This window comes from Zalophus californianus, chromosome 7 (genome assembly GCF_009762305.2).
Source record: "Zalophus californianus isolate mZalCal1 chromosome 7, mZalCal1.pri.v2, whole genome shotgun sequence".
In the NCBI taxonomy this organism is placed as follows: Eukaryota; Metazoa; Chordata; class Mammalia; order Carnivora; family Otariidae; genus Zalophus; species Zalophus californianus.
In genome coordinates, this window is record NC_045601.1 from 75077231 (window position 1) to 75099645 (window position 22415).

General features: G+C 35.9%; 1 protein-coding gene across 10 annotated transcripts in view; it reads right to left on the reverse strand.

Annotated features, from left to right (window-relative positions):
• The window catches only part of DOP1A (DOP1 leucine zipper like protein A), a 113864-nt gene that overhangs the window by 43932 nt on the left and 47517 nt on the right, over window positions 1-22415 (reverse strand). For 8 of the 10 annotated variants that reach the window (XM_027600887.2, XM_027600891.2, XM_027600884.2 and 5 more), the window contains 7 exons: window positions 17113-17283; window positions 14223-14412; window positions 10904-11002; window positions 4070-4169; window positions 3260-3369; window positions 2231-2339; window positions 988-1108 (listed from right to left, as the gene is read on the reverse strand). In XM_027600887.2, the coding sequence (XP_027456688.1) occupies window positions 988-1108; window positions 2231-2339; window positions 3260-3369; window positions 4070-4169; window positions 10904-11002; window positions 14223-14412; window positions 17113-17283 (900 nt within the window). The remainder of the gene's footprint in view (window positions 1-987; window positions 1109-2230; window positions 2340-3259; window positions 3370-4069; window positions 4170-10903; window positions 11003-14222; window positions 14413-17112; window positions 17284-22415) is intronic. The other 2 variants (XM_027600894.2, XM_027600888.2) reach the window with 1 other exon arrangement.

Consider the following 22415-nt stretch of genomic DNA (forward strand, 5'->3'; position numbering starts at 1 on the left):
ATCTCCTGCCAACCTACCTAACAATTAAAACAGTTGTTTTTATATATAGTGAGGTACTATCAATACAGCTAGCATATTATAGCACAAAAGACTAACTGAATACTCTATGGGGCAATACAGATTATCAGGCAGAGTACAAAATGAAATCAAGTACCAGGGTAGTCAATATTAACTTCTCAAACAAAAATTACAGGAATATTTATCAGAAATCAAAAACTGTCTTATTTAATAATGTAAAACTGTGTTTTAGGAAAGCCCAGGTTATCTCCAAAGCCCACTAAGGAAACACAAATGGAATGCAAATTATGTAAAAGAAACTACAGTCTTGAAACCTTTGTCATAATGATAGATGAGAATGGAAAACAGGCTGCGGAAAGTAGAGAAGAAATGAACAAGTAAGACCTTGTCAACATGAATCTATCACTGACTTAGAGAAAAGGATATGCTAATATTACATGCCTTTTCCCAGGGATTAAAAATATATATATTTATATATATGAAAGAATAACCATAACTTGAAAAAAAAATTGTTGAAAGAACCCCTGGTGCCCTTTGATTCATTTAACCCCAAGTTCAATCTTTTTCTGAACTACGATTTTGTCTCCTGAGTGTGTCAAGTAACCAAGAGGCACAACCCCATGCAAACATCCAGGCCTAGTACCAAGCAAGGTACAACTTCCATCCCTGACATATGGCAGTTAATCTCTTCTGAGCTTGGAAAGGGTGAATAAATTCCCTGGAATCTATATCTTCACATTAATTGCTAAAATTTAGTATTCTAACCAGATAGATTGAGAACCAACCTGGAATATGGTGGTTCTACTATATAATGCTTAGGCTGTAAATGCCTATTTGAAAGATCAGTGCAGTTCATTATGAGAGTTCATACTGCCAGAAGACAGTAATATTTAAAATCAGATTTACTCATTCAGAACATAAATTCCATGAGGACATCTTTATATCATGCTTAGGTTTTTGGTAATCCACCTGCTTAACTGAGCATGATCCTTGCTGAAGGGTGGTTCCATTTGAAGATCCAATTCTGCTTTGCACTGAGAATATAATGTTCTAAATACTTCAATTAGGACATCTTCCAGAATTACAGGTCCTAAAGTTAATATACATATTAAAGACAATAATTAATTAGCACTGACAAATCAGGATTATTTACAAGTTGGCCTGATCATAGGATGCTTTAAAACAACTATTTTGGAAAAATAATTTTTTTCTGGAAACTACACTAAACTTCACATTTTGATCTGAACAAATGTTTATTTAAAAATAGGTTGACATAATAAAAATGACAAAATCAAGGAAGTATGTTTTGGCAGTTAAAATAGCAATATACTTGGAAAAGTTATTTAACTTCTCTGAGCTTTGGTTTCCTCACCTAGAATGAGGATAATACCAAACTTACAGGGCCGTTACAGGGTTGGGAAAAAAATATTTGTAAGGTGGGGAGCATAGTTCCCAGAATATAATGAGTATTCAATAAATACTTATATTACTACCGTTATTTTAAATGATATAAAAATGCACAAGGCAAATTTTGCTACAACAGATGCTAATCTCCTTAAAAAAATTTTGAGCTTCATCTATTATCACACAATAGCTAAAATAAATTCTCAAAGCCACCGACCAACTCAAATTATTTATATTTAAAATTTTTCATTTTTATTCTGAGTTGGTGAGAATACATGCACATTTGCTAAAACATCTGCATGTAATTTAATAAAATTACATATTTTATTATTTCATTTTATTGTTTCAAATATTTTTGGTTTTTCTTAATTTGTCTCAGGTGCCATAACTAACTTTCCAATAGAGCTAATATCTGAGAAATATACAATGAAGATAGGGAAAACACAGAAAACAAGGGGGTTGTGGGGAATCAAGCTGAGGGAGAGAACCCATAAGATAGTCATAACATCATAAATGCTTCAATAACTTAATCAGGATTAAGAAGAGCTTAGATAGTATCTTTAAAATGACTCCTCCATTATATATATATCACAAGGTAAAAATATGAGAACATATGGCTTGGATGTATACATCCGTATCTTCTTAATGTTCTAGAGTAAATTTTAGGTAAGAAATTGTTGAGAACCTGTATTTGAAGGCCACCTCAAAATACAGCAATTTCTCTACGTAATGACTTTGTCTTATTTTTATTATGAAACAGTACAAAACAACCACACGTGATCTTATGCCCTAGGACAGTATATATTACCTAGCTCAGGTTTGTCAAGTAAACTGATTAAAATACGAAAAGGTTTTAGATCCTGCATTAAAGTGCTCTCTTCTCCAAATCCATTCACTTGTAAGATCCCCACCATTGCCTTTAAAAAAGAAAAAGTATATTAGTCATTTAAATAAACAGATGCAAAGACTTTTTTCTTAAGAAAAAATTTAAATATGACCATATATAATGGAGATTTACATCTACTGCTTTTCTGAAGTTCTGTCACTGGAGTTAGCTTTTTTCCCCCTGCTAAGGGGGGGAAAAAGTTATATTCATCCATTTTGAGGGAAAAAGAGTGCTTACATTTTCTCTAGAAAAAAAGTGGAAAAGTTAAAGAAAATCTAGAAACATAAATTCATGAGTTACTTTGACTTTTTGCCTAAAAGATAAAAATGTTTCTATTTAATATCATCAACAGGCCCCAAAGTACGCACAGTACCATGACAGTGTCTGTTACTATGCAATTGTCTTCCCACTGGTAACTCAAAACTGTATTCTTATAACCTCACTCATTTAAAAATGCTTCAGATACCATATATTTTCCTTTACTGAGTTAGCGTGAATATCTCATAATTAAAGTAAAAATAATATAAAATAAAACTATAGCTCATTTTAACCTTTCCATTACAATAGTAATTTTACCACATTTAGATTCCTCTTGCAACCAAAATTTCCATGAGGCTTCAGAGGAAATAACACAGGTCCTAGCTCATTTTTGGAAGAGCTCCAATTCGTAGGGCAGACCAGTGAGAAGATGAAACTATGTTTTCATAAAGTCATGAGAACAAAGTTGAGAAAGATCTCTGGACTTATAAAGAAGTGAATCTATCTTAAGATTACTTATTCGTTTTATTGTAATCATTTGCTTGTTACAGTCATTCTTAGGATATTTGTGAGCCTTGTCTCCCCCCTTCAACGATGAACTAATTCAATTAAGGCAGGACCTTGTCTTACACTTTGTTGAGTAACTCCACTGATCAGGGAGTAACCAAAAAATAAAGTGAAAGCACTCATTACCTGGACCAACAATTCTTTTGAAAAGGTAGTGAAATAGTAAGTGGCATGTTCTTCAGGATTACTGTGCCTTGTGCTTCTGGGTCCTATGATAGCACCGTTGTTATCAAAACCTCCATGGAAGCAAATAGCAAAATAAATTAAAATGGAATTCTCGTAACTGTTGTTCACTAAATACCAAAACAGCAAATATCTCAAAAACAGCACCAAACACTTACCAATTAGCAGCCCAATCAATGTCAGCAAGAGAGATCATTTTAGATAGTTTAATAAAGGGAAACCAGTTCAACTTAAGTGAATATCATAGTATTCTTCCAGCATTATCCTGTATTTTTTTTCAATCTTATGAAGAGTGAAATAACTGAAGGTTCAGAAAATCCAAGATAAGTTATATTGTATCTTTTCACTCTGGGCGTAAGGAGTTGTGAAGACAGGCCAAACACTCACAGAAAGTATGGAAGAACAAAGAACTTATTGCTTGAGTGGGAGACTGGTAAGGAACCGTGTGTGGGACAATAGTAACTGTTCTGATTCCTTTGATGATTTCAGAGTTTTGGAAATTGTTATTAATTTATCTTTCCTTGTCTACATACTCTTGTCAAAGGAAACACGACTTATGGGTTAAAAATGCCTTTGTTGTTAAGATTTTGAAATTTCTTCATATAATACACAATACTACTTATATTTTTATTGTCTATTTAAGCAGACTATGAGTTTCTTCATTTAGGACATACATACAACTTGATAATACTTATGTATGGCAAATTTCCCTCTGTCTTTCCTCAGCTAAGACAATACACATCAAACACCTACCAAGAAGCCATGCATAAAGTCTCCGGTTCAGGGACATATCCCTCCTCAGTACTACGTGAAGGGCTGCTGACAAGATTCTGATCATATCTGGTCGAGTGGCCTGAAAAAGTTAGAAATGTGGTTTTACTTAATCACATACAAAAACACATTCCTTTCTTTCCTCTTTAAAAAAATCCCACCTTGCAATATACTCAGAACGATAGGGCTTAGGAGGTAAGTTTCATCTAGGACTCATTTGACTTTTCAAACACAGGAATGATTACTTCCATTTTACAGATTAGTAAACAGTAAGAAAAGGTAGCACAGATATTTAGTTGTGTAACTCAATTATTTTAATCTCCAGTTTAAAGTTCTTTATCCTATCCAATATTAGCAAGATCTGACACAAAACAAAAAAAATGGAGCAAAATGGAACAGATTCAAGAAAATCATATGCCTTTAGTCTTTCACATTCATAGTGGTGTCAACTGGTGGTAATTAAGTTAGAAGTTCACTATCTTCATCAATTCCAAATCTTTCATTTCCTGATCTTTAAAACATTTTTATCTTGTAGTATTTCAAATATATAGAAAAATAAAGAAAATATAATGAAATGCTTTTGTACCCATATCCAACTTTAACACATCTTATTTTTTTTTTTCATTTTACTCCAGATCTTCTAAAGAGAAAATTCATTTCTTTCTTTGCCTTTCCTAATAGCCTTAATTAGATGTTCAAAAAATGATTTCCTGGTGGTCTGGTTTTAGCTAAAAGAGGTGACATTAAAAGAAGATAAAAGGAAGACAGCTAATTGAATTGCTATTAATTTAAAAATATTACTAGATAATGACTTTAGAATAGAATCTTGGAATCCGAGGAATACCGAAGGTATTCGTGGATATCAACTAGTCTAAAAATCATTCTAGAATAAAAAAACAGAACCTCACAGGGCCTAAGTACTTAACCAAATTCAAATACCTGGTTAGTACCTCACCTGAATAAAGAACCTTTTTTTTTAATTTGAACAATTTTTTTTTTTTGAGAACAGACTTCTTAATCATTGACTCGTCAACTTTTCACTACACCATGCTCCTTGACAGTACTGGAAAAGGATGCACCCAGCTTATTTCTTTTAAAGGAATCTTAGAAATTTAAGATGTTACAGAACACAGATCATCAATAGCTGAAAAAGTATGGTCACTCATCTGAGCACAGATGCCTTTTATTAACCTAAGCAATTCTCAAAGGGTGGTTCCTGAACTCCTGGGGATTCCTAAGAACATTTCAGGAGGTCCACAAGGTAAAAACTATATTCCTGATAATACCAAGATGCTATCTGCCTTCTGAGATGTGTTGACATTTGCTCTGATTGAGCAATACTGGGTAAACCTGCCAGCACCTGAGCATAAACAGAAACAATACAGCAGTGGCATTTACTGTCCTTGGAGTCAGGGGATTTTTTTACTGTCATGTATTTACAGTAAAATTAAAAACAAAGACAAAAAAGCTAGTTTCACTTAGGAATGTTGGTAATGAAGCAGAAAAAGGTTTATTTTATTAAATATTAGCCCCTGCACACAAATCTTTTAGTATTGTGTAATGAAATGGGGAGTATACACAAAACACTTTTGACATTACATGACAGATGTCTTGAGGAAAATCACTGTGTGACTGTTTGAATTGTGAGCTGTACTACTCGTTTTTGTTTTTTTACCAAATACCACTTTTACTTGAAAGAGGGACTGATACAAACTATGATTACTCAGACTTGAACACCTGGCAGATATTTTCTCAAAAATAAAGGGAGACTGTCACTTCAAGAAAAACAATATTCATAATAACAGAGAATAAATTTTGAGCTTCCAAGAGAAAATTAGAATTGTTAAGATTTTATTTTTAAGGGGCGCCTGGGTGGCTTAGTCGTTAAGCATCTGCCTTAGGCTCAGGTCATGATCTGAGGGCCCTGGGATCGAGCCCCACATCGGGCTCCCTGCTCAGCAGGAGGTCTGCTTCTCCCTCTCCCCCTGCTTGTGTTCCCTCTCTTGCTGTGTCTCTCTCTGTCAAATAAATAAAATCTTTAAAAAAAAATTTTACTTTTAAGTTATCTCTACAGCCAACATGGGGCTCGAACGTAACAACCCCAAGATCAAGAGTCACATACTTTACCAATTGAGCCAGCTAGGCACCCCAAGAAAATTAGAATTTTAGAAAATCTGTATTTGGCTTGAAAGCTTCCCAATACCTAAAAAACTACCTATGAGATCGGTGGTAGTAGTAAGCAATGTGATAGTTTGTTATTGTGTTAACCCCTGGAAGATCTGCATAATTCAGTAAACTAACATTTTCCAAATAACCAATCATGATGTTACAAAAGCGTGTTTGGGGGCACCTGGGTTGCTCAGTTGGTTGAGTGACGGACTCTTGACCTCAGCTCGGCTCCTAATTTCAGGGTCCTGAGTTCAAGCCCCACCCCATGCCCAGCAAACAAACAAAACTTTGGGTAAAAGATGTATTCAAAGTACAAGACAGATCAGCAGATTTTCATGAAACAGAATATGAAAAGTTCATTGATTTGGTTTTAGATTCCATATTGCAATTAATTTTTTTAAAACTACAGCTTACTGAGTTTTGGTGTAGTATCGAAGAATATGCTGTTTTAACAACAGCAAAAGACTGCTGAAACACTCCTTCCTTTTCCAATTACATATCAGTGAGAGATTTTTTTCCCATATACTTCAATTGAAAGAAAAAAAATCACAAAAGATTGAACACAGAAGCAGATATGAGCATTCTGCTCTGTACTATTAGACCAGACATTAAAGAAATTTGCGGAAAAATAAAACAATGCTACTTTATTCACCATTTTTTACTAATGCGTTTGCAAAGTTACTTTCACAGAAAGTTATCTATACTAACATAACTTTGTTACTGTTATCTTTATTTTTATTTATTTTTAACATTTCACCTTTTCATTTGAGAGAGAGGGAGAGCACAGAGGAAGAGTGAGAGGGAGAAGCAGACTCCCCAATGAGCAGAGAGTCTGATTAGAGGCTCGATCACAGGACCCCAAGATTATGACCTGAGCTGAAGGCAGACTCTCAACCGACAGGCGCTCCTGTTATCTGTTATATTTAAATGAATTAGTAAATATTTAAAAATTTGTTTTAATTTCTAATATGATATAGACAGATCTAAACTACATAAGCAAAATGTTTTTAGGATTCTCAATATATTTTTTTAAAGATTTATTTATTTTACAGAGAGAGCGAGTGATCAGATGCACACATGCAAGTAAGCATATGAGCAGGGGAAGGGACAGATGAAGAGGGAGAGAATCCTCAAGCCGACTCCCCACTGAGTGGGGAGCCCAAAGTGGGGCTTGATCCCAGGACCTTGAGACCTTGAGATAATGACCTGAGCCAAAATTAAGAGTCTAACCTCTTAATTTTAACCACCTCCCAGGTGCCCCAGAATCCTCAATATTATTTACTTATTTATTTATTCATTCATTAAGATTTTATTTGAGAGGGAGAGTGTGAGAGAGAGCACACGAGCAGGACCAACTGAGCCACCCAGGTGCCTCAGGATCCTCAATATTATTTACTTATTTACTTATTCATTCATTCGAGATTCTATTTGAGAGAGAGAGTGAGAGAGAGCACACAAGCAGGGGGGGAGCTGGACGTGAGGCTTGATTCCAGGATGCTGGGATCATGTCCTGAGCTGAAGGCAGATGCTTCACTGGCTGAGCCACCCAGGCACCCCAGGAGCCTCAATATTTTTAAGGAGTGTAATAGGGTCCTAAAACTAAAGCATTTGAGAACTGCTGCTCTATCTAATATCAGACAGGAAGATTACAGATATTTTCACAAAATCTTGGTAAGTACTAATGTCTTGGGGTGCCTGGGTAGCTCAGTTGGTTAAGCATCAGACTCTTGATTTTGGCTCAGGTCATGGTCTCCAGGTTGTGGGATCAAGCCCCCTGTCTGGCTCCCTGCTCAGCAGGGAGTCTGCTTCTCTCCCTCTCCCTTTCCCTCTGCACATGTGCTTGCTCTCCCTCTCTCCCCCTCAAATAAATAAAATAAAAAAATTTTTTTTAAAGTACTAATGTCTCTCAATCTTATTTTGAAAAAAAAAAAAAAACACTTTTTTTTAAAAAAAGATTTATTTATTTTAGAGAAAGTGCGTGCATTGGGGGGAGGCCAGGGCAGAGAGAGGGGAAGAGAAGCAGACTCCCTGCTGAGTGTGGAGCCCGACACAGGCTGCATCTCAGGACCCTGATATCATGACCTGAGCTGAAATCGAGTCGGTTGCTTAACTGACTGAGCCACCCATGTGCCCTCCTCTCCCCTAAACTACTTTTTTTTTTTTTTTTTAAAGATTTTATTTATTTATTTGAGAGAGAATGAGAGATAGAGAGCACGAGAGGGAAGAGGGTCAGAGGGAGAAGCAGACTCCCCGCCGAGCAGGGAGCCCAATGTGGGACTCGATCCCGGGACTCCAGGATCATGACCTGAGCCGAAGGCAGTCGCTTAACCAACTGAGCCACCCAGGCGCCCTACTTTTTTTTTTTTTAAGATTTTTTATTTATTTATGAGAGAGAGAGACAGTGAGAGAGAGAACACAAGCAGGGGGAGTGGGAGAGGGAGAAGCAGGCTTCCCACTGGGCAGGGAGCCTGATGTGGGGCTCGATCCCAGGACTCTGGGATCATGACCTGAGCTAAAGGCAGACACTTAACGACTGAGTCACCCAGGCGCCCTGCCCCCAAACTACTCTTAAGAACGTTAAGAAGTCACTTCTTGATTACTATTGACATTACCACACATTTCTAATATGGAAAAGAACTCTAACTTAAAGATAAAAGTATTAGGGATTAGGGTCAACTTTCCATGAAATAAGTAGAGTCTAAGAACCCATCAACTGCTGAAGCTATTAACAGCAATCACTTTTAGGACAATGTAATGAAGGCTCTCTTAAGTTATGATTACAATCAATATTTGCTTAAAATTGATTATATATGAAAGATATGGAAAGAGGAAAAGTGGGGAACAAAGATGATTTGTCTTTCCATATTCTCACGTAATCTAAAAATCTGGTAGAGTAATAGGGGGAAAATATAATTGGGTCTGGGTAGGGTATGTATTAAAAAAAACATTAAATACAGCTATTGGTTTTAAAATACAAATTATAAAAGGTAAGGCTTAAGAAAATCTTGTCTGGTAGGAATACAGAGGTGGTACATTAAGAAAGTACTGAAGGAAATTCAGCTAAACAAAAGGTTGAGAAACACTGGTCTAATGAGATTACAAATTAAGTTCTTCCCAATTTGTCTACCATGATTTAATCCTTCAGATCTTGCTGAGTCACCTATCAGTATACTGAAAGACTAATAACGTTGAATGCTTGGAAGGGAAGAAAACAATGGGAAAGTTTAAGAGTAAAGGTCAAAACATTTTTTTCAATAAAGACCCAGGTAATAAATATTTTAGGTTTTTGAGCCATATACATTACTTTAGCATATTCTTCTTTGCTTTCTTTTATGAGTCTTTAAAAAAGTCAAACTCATTACTACCTGACAAGCTGTTTGCCCAACCCTATACTGGTAAGTTTAGACTAGACTGATGTCCCAGCAGGTGTTTCTGTGAAAAGCCAGAGGCAGAATAAAAGCCTCTGGTTTAAGGATGGAAAATCTCAAAAACAGAAAATGGGGACAGTTTATGTCCCACTTAGGGACTACAGGCAATGACGTGTAAAATTCTTCAATTATTATTAATTCAATTTCAAACTGAATAATTTTGAAAAATGTGAACATGACAATGAAAATTCATTAGTTATCTACCAACCATAGTTCTTACAAAAACCCAAAATAACAGTCTTTTCTGCTAATGACTTTTTAGAAATAAACATCTTTTTCCAAAGTAGAAATTTTCCATATCTTACTACTTTTGTTCTTCCATTCTGAATGTTCACATAATGGTGTTCTACATAACTCCTTACCAAAGTTTAGAACTCAAAAAATTCAGACCACCTCTTTAAAAATGAAGACATTGATTACATTTCCATCAATGAAACACTTCACTCATGATTTGTTAACTGTTCTCATTTGTAATATAAGTACTAGAGAATGTCACAGTGACTGAATATTTGGCTTTCAAACAGCGAACTCTCCTAAGGGTCTGTGATGTATGCCAATACATCACCAAATCGCCAAACTAAGAAAAGGTAAGTTACATCAGGACAGAGATAACAGCTGGGTAGAAGGCCTGGGTCACAGAGTCCTGCCTCACTCAGAGCTAGCAATGATTATCTCTTGTTTTTTACAGGTTAGAACTTTTTTAAAGGTATGAAAAATCTATTTCAATTTCCATGTTCTTATGCAAATCAATAAGCTTTTTTTTCAAAATTTCCACAAATCCTATTTTTTTTTTAAAGATTTTATTTATTTTATTTGAGAGAGAAGGAGAAGACGAGTTGGGGGAGAAGAAGAGGGGGAGGGGGAAGCAGGTTCCCTGTTGAGCAGGAAGCCCAGTTCAGGGCTCGATCCCAGGACCCTGGGATCATGACCTGAACTGAAGGCAGATGCTCAACTGAGTCACCCAGGTGCCCCTACAAATTCTACTCCTTAAAAAAGGAACTTGTTCACTGCACCTGGGTGGCTCAGTTGGTTACGTGTCCGACTCCTGATTTCAGCTCAGGTTTGATCTCAAGGTTGTGAGTTCAAGCCCTGCATGTATTGTACTTACCAATTCATAAAACAAAAGAATTCAACTTAAATCCAACTTAAAAAATAACTATACATCAGGAATCTATGGTTTTCCAAAGAATTCCTTATATTGTCATTATTAATGTTTTACCTGACTCATGTGGAATGGAAAACAGAAGAGTATGAGGTCCAATGTGCTTCTCTGTACAAGTACACTTGAGTCCTGCACTGAAGTACTTACTGCTTCTACCTGAAATAAGAGAGCTTTTAATATCTATTGCCTGTTACATTGGGAAAGATTTACCATGCAAGTGGAATGCTTCATTTTCTCCAAAAGACATAAGTATCTTTCTCAGTTTCTTATCACTGATTAAATGTATTTACATTATTTTGAATAGGTAAATGTATCATGATGGTTTTAAAAAAATTAAGGCACACAATAGAGTATATACAGCAAAAAGTTCTCTCCCATATTTGTCTCCCAACCACTCAATTTCCTTTTTGCATGCAACCAGTATAACTAGTGAATATTTCCTACAAATATAAGTAAATAAAAACATACATGCATATATCACAAATTTTGCCTTTTTCTTTTAATAATAGATTTTGGAGATCTTTCCTTAACACTACATACAAAGCTTCATTATTTTTTCATGGCTAAAGACTCTATTTCATAGATGAATCCTAATTTTTTAATAGGCTTCTAATGATAGATATTTATGCTGTTTGTAAATATTTACTATTGTAAATAATGCTACAATATACAGATGTACAAGTACCCACGTAGGATAAATCCCTTAAAATAGAACTGCTGGACCTTGGGGTATACGCATTTGCAAAATAAATAACGCAATGCATTCCATTAAGGTTATATATATTTATATTCCCACCAGCTTTGTGTGACAATTTGTTTTTCCATGTTTCCCCGTGTGTGTGTGTGTATGTGTGTGTGTGTGTGTGTGTGTGTGTGTGTGTGTTTCCATTTTTGCCAATCTGATATATGAAATTGGTATCCTGGTGTAGTTTTTTATTTCTATCATAAGTAATGTTGAGCATCTTTTCATATGTCTGAGTTATTTTTATTTCCTTTAGATTATCTGTTCAAATCTGTTTTTCTACTTAATATTTGCCTATTTATTTATAGTAACTCTTTGAATAATATGGAGGGTAGTCCTTTGTGATGTGTTACAAATAGCTTTCCAATTATGTCATTTGTTTTTTAAAGAAATAAGAAAGTGACTTGCTTAAAATTTCCATTAAGTTATTAAAAGGAAATATAACATTTTAAAATCTGCATAAAAATGGTATAGTCATTTTGGAAAATAGTTTGGTGGTTTCTTATAAACTTAAACATACACTAAAAGAAGATATAGGAATAACTGTTTGTGATCTTGGATTAGATACAATTTCTTAGATAATATCTAATACCAAAAGCACAAATGACAAAAGATAAAACAGAACTTGAAGAGACATTTCTCCAAAGAAGATATAAAAATGACAATAACCACAAGAAAATATTTTCAGTGTCATTAGTCATTAGGGAAATGCAAATCAAAACCACAGTGAAATATTTTACACCTGCTAAGGTGTCTATTATAAAAAGACAACAAGAAGTGTTAAAAAGGATGTGGAGAAATGGGAACCCTCATATGCTGCTGGTGCAAATGTATATTGGTGCAGTCACTTGGAAAACAGTTTGCCAGTTCCTTAAAAAGTTAAACCCAGACGTACATTTGACCCCAGCAATTCCACTACTAAATGAAATGAAAACCTATGTTCACACAAAAACTTACACATATTCAGAGCATTATTCATAACCGCCAAAAAAAATTATGTGATGGACAGATAAATAAAATGTGGTATTATCCATACAATGCACTATTATTCAACCATAAAAAGGAATGAAGTATTGATACCAGCTTCAACCTGGATATTAAAAATATTGACAAGTGAAAGAAATCATTCATAAAAGGCTATATATTGTATAACTGCATTTGTATGAAATGTTCAGAATAGGCAAATATATAGGAACAGAAAGATCAGTGGTTGCCAGAGGCAAGAGTGAGGGGAAAAAGGTGGTGTGATTAATGACTATGGGGTTTCTTTTTGAGGTGATGAAGATGTTCTAAAAATTAGATAGTAATAACTGCACAACTTTGCAAATATACTAAAAACCACTGAACTATACAATTCCAAAGGGTAATTATTATGGTATGTGAATTGTATCTCAATTAAGCTGTTATTTAAAAAAAGGTAAACATACCTTTACCATATGAACCAGGAATCCCATTCCTAGGTACTTTCCCAAGAAATAAAAACATATGTCTCCACAAATAACTGTATGCAACTGTTCACAGCAACTTTATTCATTATTGCCCAAACCAGAAACAAACATTAACTGGTGAATGAATAAACAAATCGCAGTACATTCACACAATATACTACATAGCAATGTAAAAGAACAGATCACTGATATGTGCAAACACATGGATGAATCTCCAGTGTGTTCTACAAAGCGGAAGAAACCAGACTTAATGGATGATATTGTATGATTCCATTTATATAATATTCTGGAAAAAGTACAACTAAAGGAACAGAAATCAGACCAGTGTTCATAGGGCCTGGGAGTACACGGGAAGAGAGAGAACTACAAAGGGGCCCAGAAGAACTTTTTGGAGTGATGGAAATAGTCTTTATTTTTACTACAGTATTGGTTACACGACTGTAGGCATTTGTCAAAATTCATACTACTGTACACGCAAGATGTTATTTTCAGTGTACATTAATTATAGTTTAATAAATGTAACCAAAAACCTGCATAAAAATCTCAAGTCATTCCATAATCATATGGGAAAAAAGTGTAGGATGATTAACCATAATTTAAAAAAAAAAAAAACTTTTCATAGTGACCATTGAAGGTTTTTTACTCCTTGCTAATTTTCACAGTATAGCACTCTACAGAGATAAAAGGTTTCCCTCTGTTCTTAATCTAGAAATTAAAAAGTATAAGCAATCAATGTGATTTTTTGGGTACTATCTTTCACCATCTCCTTTGGTACTATATCTTCTTGTACAAATTCCATACAGAATCTGGCTGTCACTTTGTCGAAAATCCATCATTCCTATAATGAAAGCTATGACTGAGGAGAAGGTCCCCTTTGGAATGACATAATTGATGTGGCTATGTTAATAGTGGTCTGATCAGTTATAAAGACAGTAATAAAGACCATTTATTTGCTTGAGTAACAGCTGGAGATAACATATAACCTACAATTCCTTCCCCATGAAAAAAATTTTTTGAAGCTTTTAAAAACAATACTTAGTGACTAATTTGGTCTTTAAGTTTCCTTGATGAAAAATGTGAGTTCCATGAAAACAGGAACTCTGTTCGTGGCACAATTCTATCTGTCTGGAATAGTGTGCCTGGCTCGGAAGAAGTATGTTATGTGAGCAACCATACATAGACGTACCATTAGCTCAATATCACTGCCAATTATATAAAGTTGATCTTCCATGGAAAGCTTCCTGTTCAAATGGGCGAGAACATATGTGATTCCCGGTAACCGTACAGCAGGACTGGTGAGGAGACTACCCCAGAGGGCACTGTAGAAGGCTGACTGGTCCACGGCAGCAGCAACCTTTTCCAACAAGGTATTTGTTCTGAGATACAAAACAAAGGGGCTTAAGAAAACAGGCATTTAGTTTCACATTAAAAAGAAATTCTTCTCCTCCAGAATGTATGAAAGCATTCCCACTGTTATTCCATGCTTTGCCCTGGAGACAAGTGTGATAGACTAGAACTGTATTGTTCAGAGGACTAGATTTCAGCCATGGCTCCCCCATTTACTAGCTGTGTAATTTGTAAAAGTCACTTAATCTTTCTTCAGTTCCGTGTCCTCATCTGTAAAATGAAGATAACAACAAAACACCCCCAGTCCTATACATCTTAGTTACTAGTAATCCTACAGCAGAATATATTTTCTGTTGTATTTCTATGAAATTCCTTTTTTTTTTTTTAAAGGAGGCTCTACACCCATTGTGGAACCCAACATGGGGCTTGACCTCATGACCCTGAGATCAAGACCTGAGCTGAGCCACGTGCTTAACCGACTAAGCCACCCAGGTGCACCCCTCCCTTAAGTAGACTCCACACCCAGCATGGAGCTCAATGTGGGGCTTGAACTCACAATCCTGAGATCAAGACGTGAGCTGAAATCAAGAGTCGGTCGCTTAACCAAATGAGCTACCCAGGTGCCCCTCCTTCCCCACCCCATGAATTCTTAAAGGACGTTTTCCAAATGTTTCCTTCTCTTTGAAATCATATTATGTAATTCACAATAACTTTGAAAGTTTGTTGGAGATTCTAGCAGGGGAGCACAGCTACTCATATAGCCTTGACCGGAGAACGGTCCCCCTCTATTGTGGAAGGTTGTCCACTTTGATCAAGCACACAGCTTCAGGAGGGACACACATGGAACAGTGAAGGAAGAAGCGGCCACCTGTCTAGTCAGCCAGGTCAGCTGATTCAACCCTAGTGATCAATGCACCGGTGACAGATGTCACAGCCAGATTGCCCTCACATCCTGTAATTCATAAAACTTTAATGAATCAGACCTATAACAAAATCAAAGATGCATTATTGCTTTATTAAGGACTACATTTAAAAATAAATTACATTTGATTTGTTTCAAGCATAGAATAACATAATACCTAAAAATTTATTACATTGTAGTACAGTAGAGTCAGAATTAAAAGAATCTGATGATGCGTTCTACTGTTTACTTGCTATGTGATTTAACCTAACTCTATACTCCCTTCTGGCCTTAATAGAGCTATGGATTAAAAGAACATGTTTATAAATCCCTTTATTAGAATTTGTGTGGAATAACTGCTAAAACATAATGCTATGGTCTGAATGTTTGTGTCTCCTCAAAAGTCATGTTAAAACCCTATCCCCCCAAAACGATGACATCAAGAGAGGCAGAGCCTTTGGGAGGTGCTTAAGTCATGAGGGTGGAACTCTCATGAATGAGATTAGTGTTCTTATGAAAGAAATCCCACAGAAACTCCATAGTCCTTTCCACTGTGTAAGGACACAGGGAGGAGGCTTCAGTTATGAACCAGGAAGAGGGCCCTCACCAGAACATAACCTTGTTGATACTGATACTGGACTTCCAGCCTTTAGAAGTGTGACAATTTAGTTGTTTATAAGCTACCCAAACTGTGGTATTTTGTTACAGCAGCTCAAACGGACTAAGACACGTAATGAGATAAATCATAGGCATACCACACTCATAAAAATCATTATTATGTTAAATTTTTAATTGTGACTAGCAGACTTATAAAGTGTTTCCCTTAGAATTAATATAACATTAGAAACACAACTCAGTTATACACTAAATGAAATTACGTCGTATGTTTCTAAAATTCTAAGCAAGTAAAAAAGTTAACAAAAGAAAAGTTTTTAGACAGAAATTATATTTTCTCCAGTAGTTTAGGAAGGTAATCCAGTATTTTCAGGATTAGATTCTTACTCCCATTATAGGAACATATGAACCACAATAGAGTAGCTGGCCAATGCATCAGAATAAATTATTTAAATTTAAATCATTAAGTGTACTCAACTTAAGCTTGGCATTTTCTGTTTTTGCTACCTTAACTCACAATTTCCTTTGTGGTAAGAATATCAGTAACAAGCTACTAAAGATAGTTAAGGCCATCATGCATTGTCTATAGCTATAAACTTCCTAAGAAGTAATTATAGGCTCCAAAACAGATTAATTCATTTTCTTTAAAAAGTTAAAATATCAAGAGCATCATGTTACAGCTAGTGAAATAGCACTGTAGTTGGTGTTAGGCTCTTTTCCACCACTAGTAATTTAAAAACTGTTGGCACATGGTCCAATTTCCCTTTTATTAATTTAAGGTCCTATATATTATTATTTTAAATTATGGGTTGCAGTTTTTTGAGTGACTTATATGTGCTAGGGACTAGGCTAAGTGATTTCATTATTACAGTAACAGAATAGAGTATTACATTTGTTTTATAGATGAAGAAACTGAATAAAGTTCTGAAATGCTGAAAAAGCTTTCCTAAGCTGTCCAGTGTCTGTTGAGCCAGGATTTGAACCCAGTCCATCTACCTCCCAAGTCTGTGCTCTTACTACGTACCTATATTTTCAGTGCAATACACAAAACTACATATACTAAAATATTTTTTTTGTTATAGAAACTTTCAGGTCATATACTGAAGCGTCTAGAATAATTTTTGTGAGGTTAAAACATTATTAATCCAAGGATGCTTACTGACAAATCTATGACTTTGCTTACTTAGCTGCACCAATAACATTACCACCTTACCTCTCATAGTACTCCGATCCTTCTTCTAAGCCAGGCAGAATACCAGTTAGCAATCCTTGAAGACCAGGTTTCAGTGTTTTACCCAAAGGCAGGTAATAGATCTCATACAAACTTAGCAATGTTGGTTTCACAGACATGGCAGCATTCGCAAGAAGAGGAAATAACCCAGAACTATTAAAAAAATAGAAACAAAAGGGGGTGGGGAGCACTTTAACTACAAAATGTTAATTCATATGTACCTACATATATATATAAATCTTGATTCAAATTTTGATGAAATAACTTCTACTGATCAACTCAAAATGATATCCTTTATATTGATGACTTCTACATCCATTTAATCAACTCAGGTCTCTCACCTAAGCTTCATACTCATAAACCCAGTGGTTATTTCACAAAGTCTTCAAATTTCACAATTTCAAAATATGGCATCACCATCCATCTGGTTGACCAAAAAGCTATAAATTTAGGAGTGATCTTTGACTCTTAAAAAAATTGCCTCTAACTTGTCATCAATCACCAAGTTTTCTCTCCAAGTCATTCTTCTAGATATTTTTAATATTGTAAATTATCTCCATCACTACCAGACTTTTCCTTAGAAGACACAAACATTATATAGAGCTCAATCACCCTGACTTAACCAGGTACTGCTTTAGTATTGACCCGAAGCACCTGTTCTCAGTAAAACCTTTCACTGGTTTCCTGTTGCCTTTCAGATACAATCTAGTTTAATGTAGCTTTTACCATTTTTTGACATTTTGCTACTACATACCTCTGTACAGACCACATAAAGCTCACCAATTTTGCTCTTGAACCTTCTGCTCCAGCTATACTGAAGAATTCCTTTCAGGTTTGTTTTAGAACCTTCCATGCTCTTTTTGGTGTCCAGACCTTTCTACATGATGCTCTGACAGGTTCAATTCCTGCTCCTTTACTTACATACTTTTTGTTGTCTGGTGACTCCTAGACTTTCAGAAATTAGCCTAAGCCATTTCCTGGAGGAACCTGTCCTCTAATTAGACTAGGTTAGGCTCCCTATTTTGTGTTCCCATAGTACCCAACACTTATTCAAGTACGTAATTCTGTACTTATTAATTCTAATAGGTAGTTCTGTAAATATCAGAAAGCAAGGTACCGTGACTATTTTTTTGTTTCTGTATCCTAACGTCCTAGCATCAAGTCCTCTTGTGCTGAAGTGCTTAGCAAATACATTAAGAATCTCTTGCTCCTAGTTTATATAGTAAATAGAGGTCATCGAGAGAACTCCCTCAGTTTCCCACTTTTCTGCCTCCAATTTTAGGTAGTCTGATCTAAATTTACAGGTGAAGCCTCCTCAAAGCTACCTTCCCCCATAAGTGCCAGGGCCCAATGCCAGCTTTTCCCAGGGTCCTGCTTCATCCATTTTCCTTTTTTTTTTCCTCCTGTAACTTCTTTCTCTTTTTGAGATTTTATTTTTAAAGTAATCTCTATACCCAACATGGGGCTCGAACTTACAACCATGAGATCAAGAGTTGCATGCTCTACCAACTAAGCCAACTAGCCAACAGTTTCGTAAAGTAAAATTTGTGTAATTAATGAGTTGAAAAAGTAGCAAGCATGAGTTATAGAAGTCTTGCATTAAAAAAAGAAAATCTACTACCTCTGAAACTAATAATACACTATATGCTAATTAAATTGAATTTAAATAAAAGATTTAAAAAAAAAGAAAGTTATTAGAAAATTACATGCAACACTGATTCAGAAATTTGTGGTTTTTCTAAGTGCTGTTCTTTGAAATGCAGTATTTATTACTATTAAAAATAGCCTGTTAATGAGTTTAAATAGTGTTTTTTAAGACACTGATGCAGAATTTAAAGATAAAACATATATGCACAGTAAAGCAGACCAGGAAAGCTAAAAGGTTGTTTTTATTTTTTTAAAGATTTATTTATTTTAGGGTTGACTGGGTGGCTCAGTTGGTTAAAGCATCTGCCTTTGGCTCAGGTCATGATCCCAGGGTCCTGGGATCAAACCCTGCGTGGGGCTCCCTGCTCAGTGGGGAGCCTGATTCTCCCGCTCCCTCTGTTGCTCCCACTGTTTGTGATCTCTCACTCTTGCTCACTCTCTCTCAAATAAATAAAATCTTAAAAAAAAAAAAAAGATTGATTCATTTTAGAGAGGCAGCATGAGCAAGGGGAGGGGCAGAGAGAGAGGGGAGGGGAGAGAGAAGCAGACTCCCCACTGAGCAGGGAACCTGATGTGGGGCTCAATCACAGGACCCTGAGATCATGACCTAAACCAAAATCAAGAATTCAATGCTTAACCAACTGAGCCACCCAGGTGTCCCAAGTTGGTTTTTATTTTTATCTATTTTCAAAGATTTTATTTATTTGAGAGAGAGAGAGATGGCAGGGGGGAGAGAGAAACAAGCAGACTCTGCACTGAGCATGGAGCCAGACATGGGGCTCCATTCCATGACCCTGACATCATGACTTGAGTCAAAATCAAGAGGGGGTTGTTTAACTGACTAAGCCACCATAGTGCCACTAAAACTTTGTTTTTAAAAAGACTAACAAAACTGATAAACCCATGACAAGGTTGATCAAAGGAAAAAAATAAGGTCTGAGGTACCAACATCAAGAGTGAAAGAGGGAAAGTGGATATGCATATGCAAAAGAATGAAATTAGACCCCTACCATATGCCACACACAAAAGTTAACTTGAAATGGAGTAGAGATTTAAATATAAGGCCAGAAACCATAAAACTCTTAGAAGGAAACATAGGGGAAAAGCTCCCTGACATTGGTCTTGGCATTGATTTTTTTTGATAAAGCACAAGCAACAAAAGCAAAAATAAACAACTGGGACTATATCCAACTAAAAAGCTACTGCACAGTAAAAGATGATCAATAAAATGAAAAGGTAATCTATGGAATGAGAGAAAATTTGCAAACCACAGATCTGATAAAAAGTAAATATCCAAAATTAATTTAAGGGACTCACGTGACTTAATACCAAAAAGCCTCAAATAATCCAATTAAAAAACAGGCAAAGGACCTGAACACTTTTCCAAAGAAGATACTAGAATGGCCAATAAGTACACGAAAAGGTGCTCAACATCATTAATCACCAGGGAAATGCATATCAAAAACACAATGGGGTATCACCTCTTAACTGTTAGAAAGGCTATTATCAAAAGGATAAGAGATGACAAAATGCTGGCAGGGATGTGAAGAGAACCCTTGTATGCTGTTGGATGGAACGCAAACTGGTACAGTAATTATGGAAAATATGGAGGTCCTTCAAAAAATTAAAAATAGAACTACAATGTGATCCAGAAATCTCACTTCTGGATATATATCTAAAGGAAATGAAATCATGACAATGAAGAGGTATCTGCACTGCATGTTTACTGCAGCATTATATACAATAGCCAAGACATGGAAATAACTTCTATCCATGGACAGATGAACAGATAAACTGTCACACGTGCTTGTGCAGATGTACACACACACACACACACACACACACACTCTGGAGTGTTAATTGGTCATTAATAAAAGAAACTTGCTATTTGTGACAATCTGGACGGACCTCGAGGGCATTATGCTAAGTGAAATAAATAAGTCAGAGAAAAACAAATATTATATGATCTCACTTAAATATGGAAACTAAGAAAACCAAATGCATAAAAACAGAAGGGAATGGTGGTTGCCTGGGGTGGGTGGGGAGGAGAAGTGGGTGGAGGTGGGCAAAGGTACAAACTCAGTTAGAAGATAAGTTCTGGGGATATAAGGTACAGGATGGTGACTACAGTTAATAACACTGTCTTTGAAAGTTGCTGAGAGAGTAGACCTTGAAAGTTCTCATTGTAAGAAAAAAATCATAACTGAGGTTATGATGGATGTGTTGACTAAACTTATGGTAATCATTTCACACTATATACATATATCAAATATGTTGTACACCTTAAACTTATCCAATGTTGTATGCCAACTACACCTCAATAAGGATGAGAAAAAATTTCACATATATATGAAGAGAGAGAGAGAGAATTAGTAATCTGGAAGCTAGGTAAGAGGAAATCACCCAGAATGCAACAAAGACAGAGAAGAGGTTTGAGAACAAGGAAGAGAGGATAAGAGATGTGGAAGCCAGATGAGAAGATCTAACACATGCTTATGCATAGTTCTAAAACGGGGAGAGAGAATAGATGGAGTAAAGGCAATCTGAAGAGATTCAGAATTGATGAAAGTTACTGATTCACAGATTTAAAAATCCCAATGAATCCCAACCAGGATAAATAAAAAGATACCTCCCCTCTAAATACATCACAGTAAAACTACAGGGTACTAATGACAAAGATGTAGAGGAAGGGCTCTTACAGATAGGGTAACTAGGCAAGTCTTCTCTGAGGATGATATTTATTTTATTTATGACAGAGAGAGAGAGAGAGAGAGAGAGAGAGAATGCACGCAAGAGAGGGAACACAGCCGGGGGGTGGGGGGGTAGGGAGAAGCAGACTCCCCGCCGAGCCAGGAGCCCGATGCGGGGCTCCATCCCAGGACCCTGGGATCATGACCTGAGCCGAAGGCAGACGCTTAACGACTGAGCCACCCAGGCGCCCCGAGGATTTGATATTTAATCAGAGACCTGGATTAGAGCATTACAGGGTGAAGGAAAGAAACAAAAAAATGAGGAAGAGTAAACAAAGAGACCTGTGTCACAGAATGGAGTAAACTGGGTGGAAAGTGGTAGGAGTTGGACGTAATTGAGACAGGCAGGGCCAAAGTATATAAAACTTTAGAAGCCATAGTAAGGACTTTGAATTTTACTTTTAAGTAACAGGAAGAAGTCAATGGAGGTTTTTAGCAGGAGAATGACATTTAATGTATTAAAAAGTTTACTCTGGTACTGTGTAGAGGAAAGGGTATAAAAGGATAAGAACAATATTATGTGTGTGTTAGGAGGCCAGTGACATTAGAGCAGATGCTGCCAGTGAGGATGGAAAGTAGATGTACTGGAACATCTATCAGAACAATAGCTAACATTTATTGAGTACTTCTCATATGCTGCATTGTTCTAAGTACTTCATACGTCTTTACATTTTTAATTCTATTAACATCCTGTGAAACTGGTAATCTTATTCTCATTTTGCAAATGAGAATACGCACAGAGAGGTGAAGAAAATGATCCAAGATCACAGAGCTGGTAATGGTAAAGACAAACCATTTTGATTCTTAAACTTCTGTTCTTCACCACTATGAAACAAAACTCTTGGTGAAGACTGTTCATGGGAGGAAGAATAATATGGGCAAAGAAAA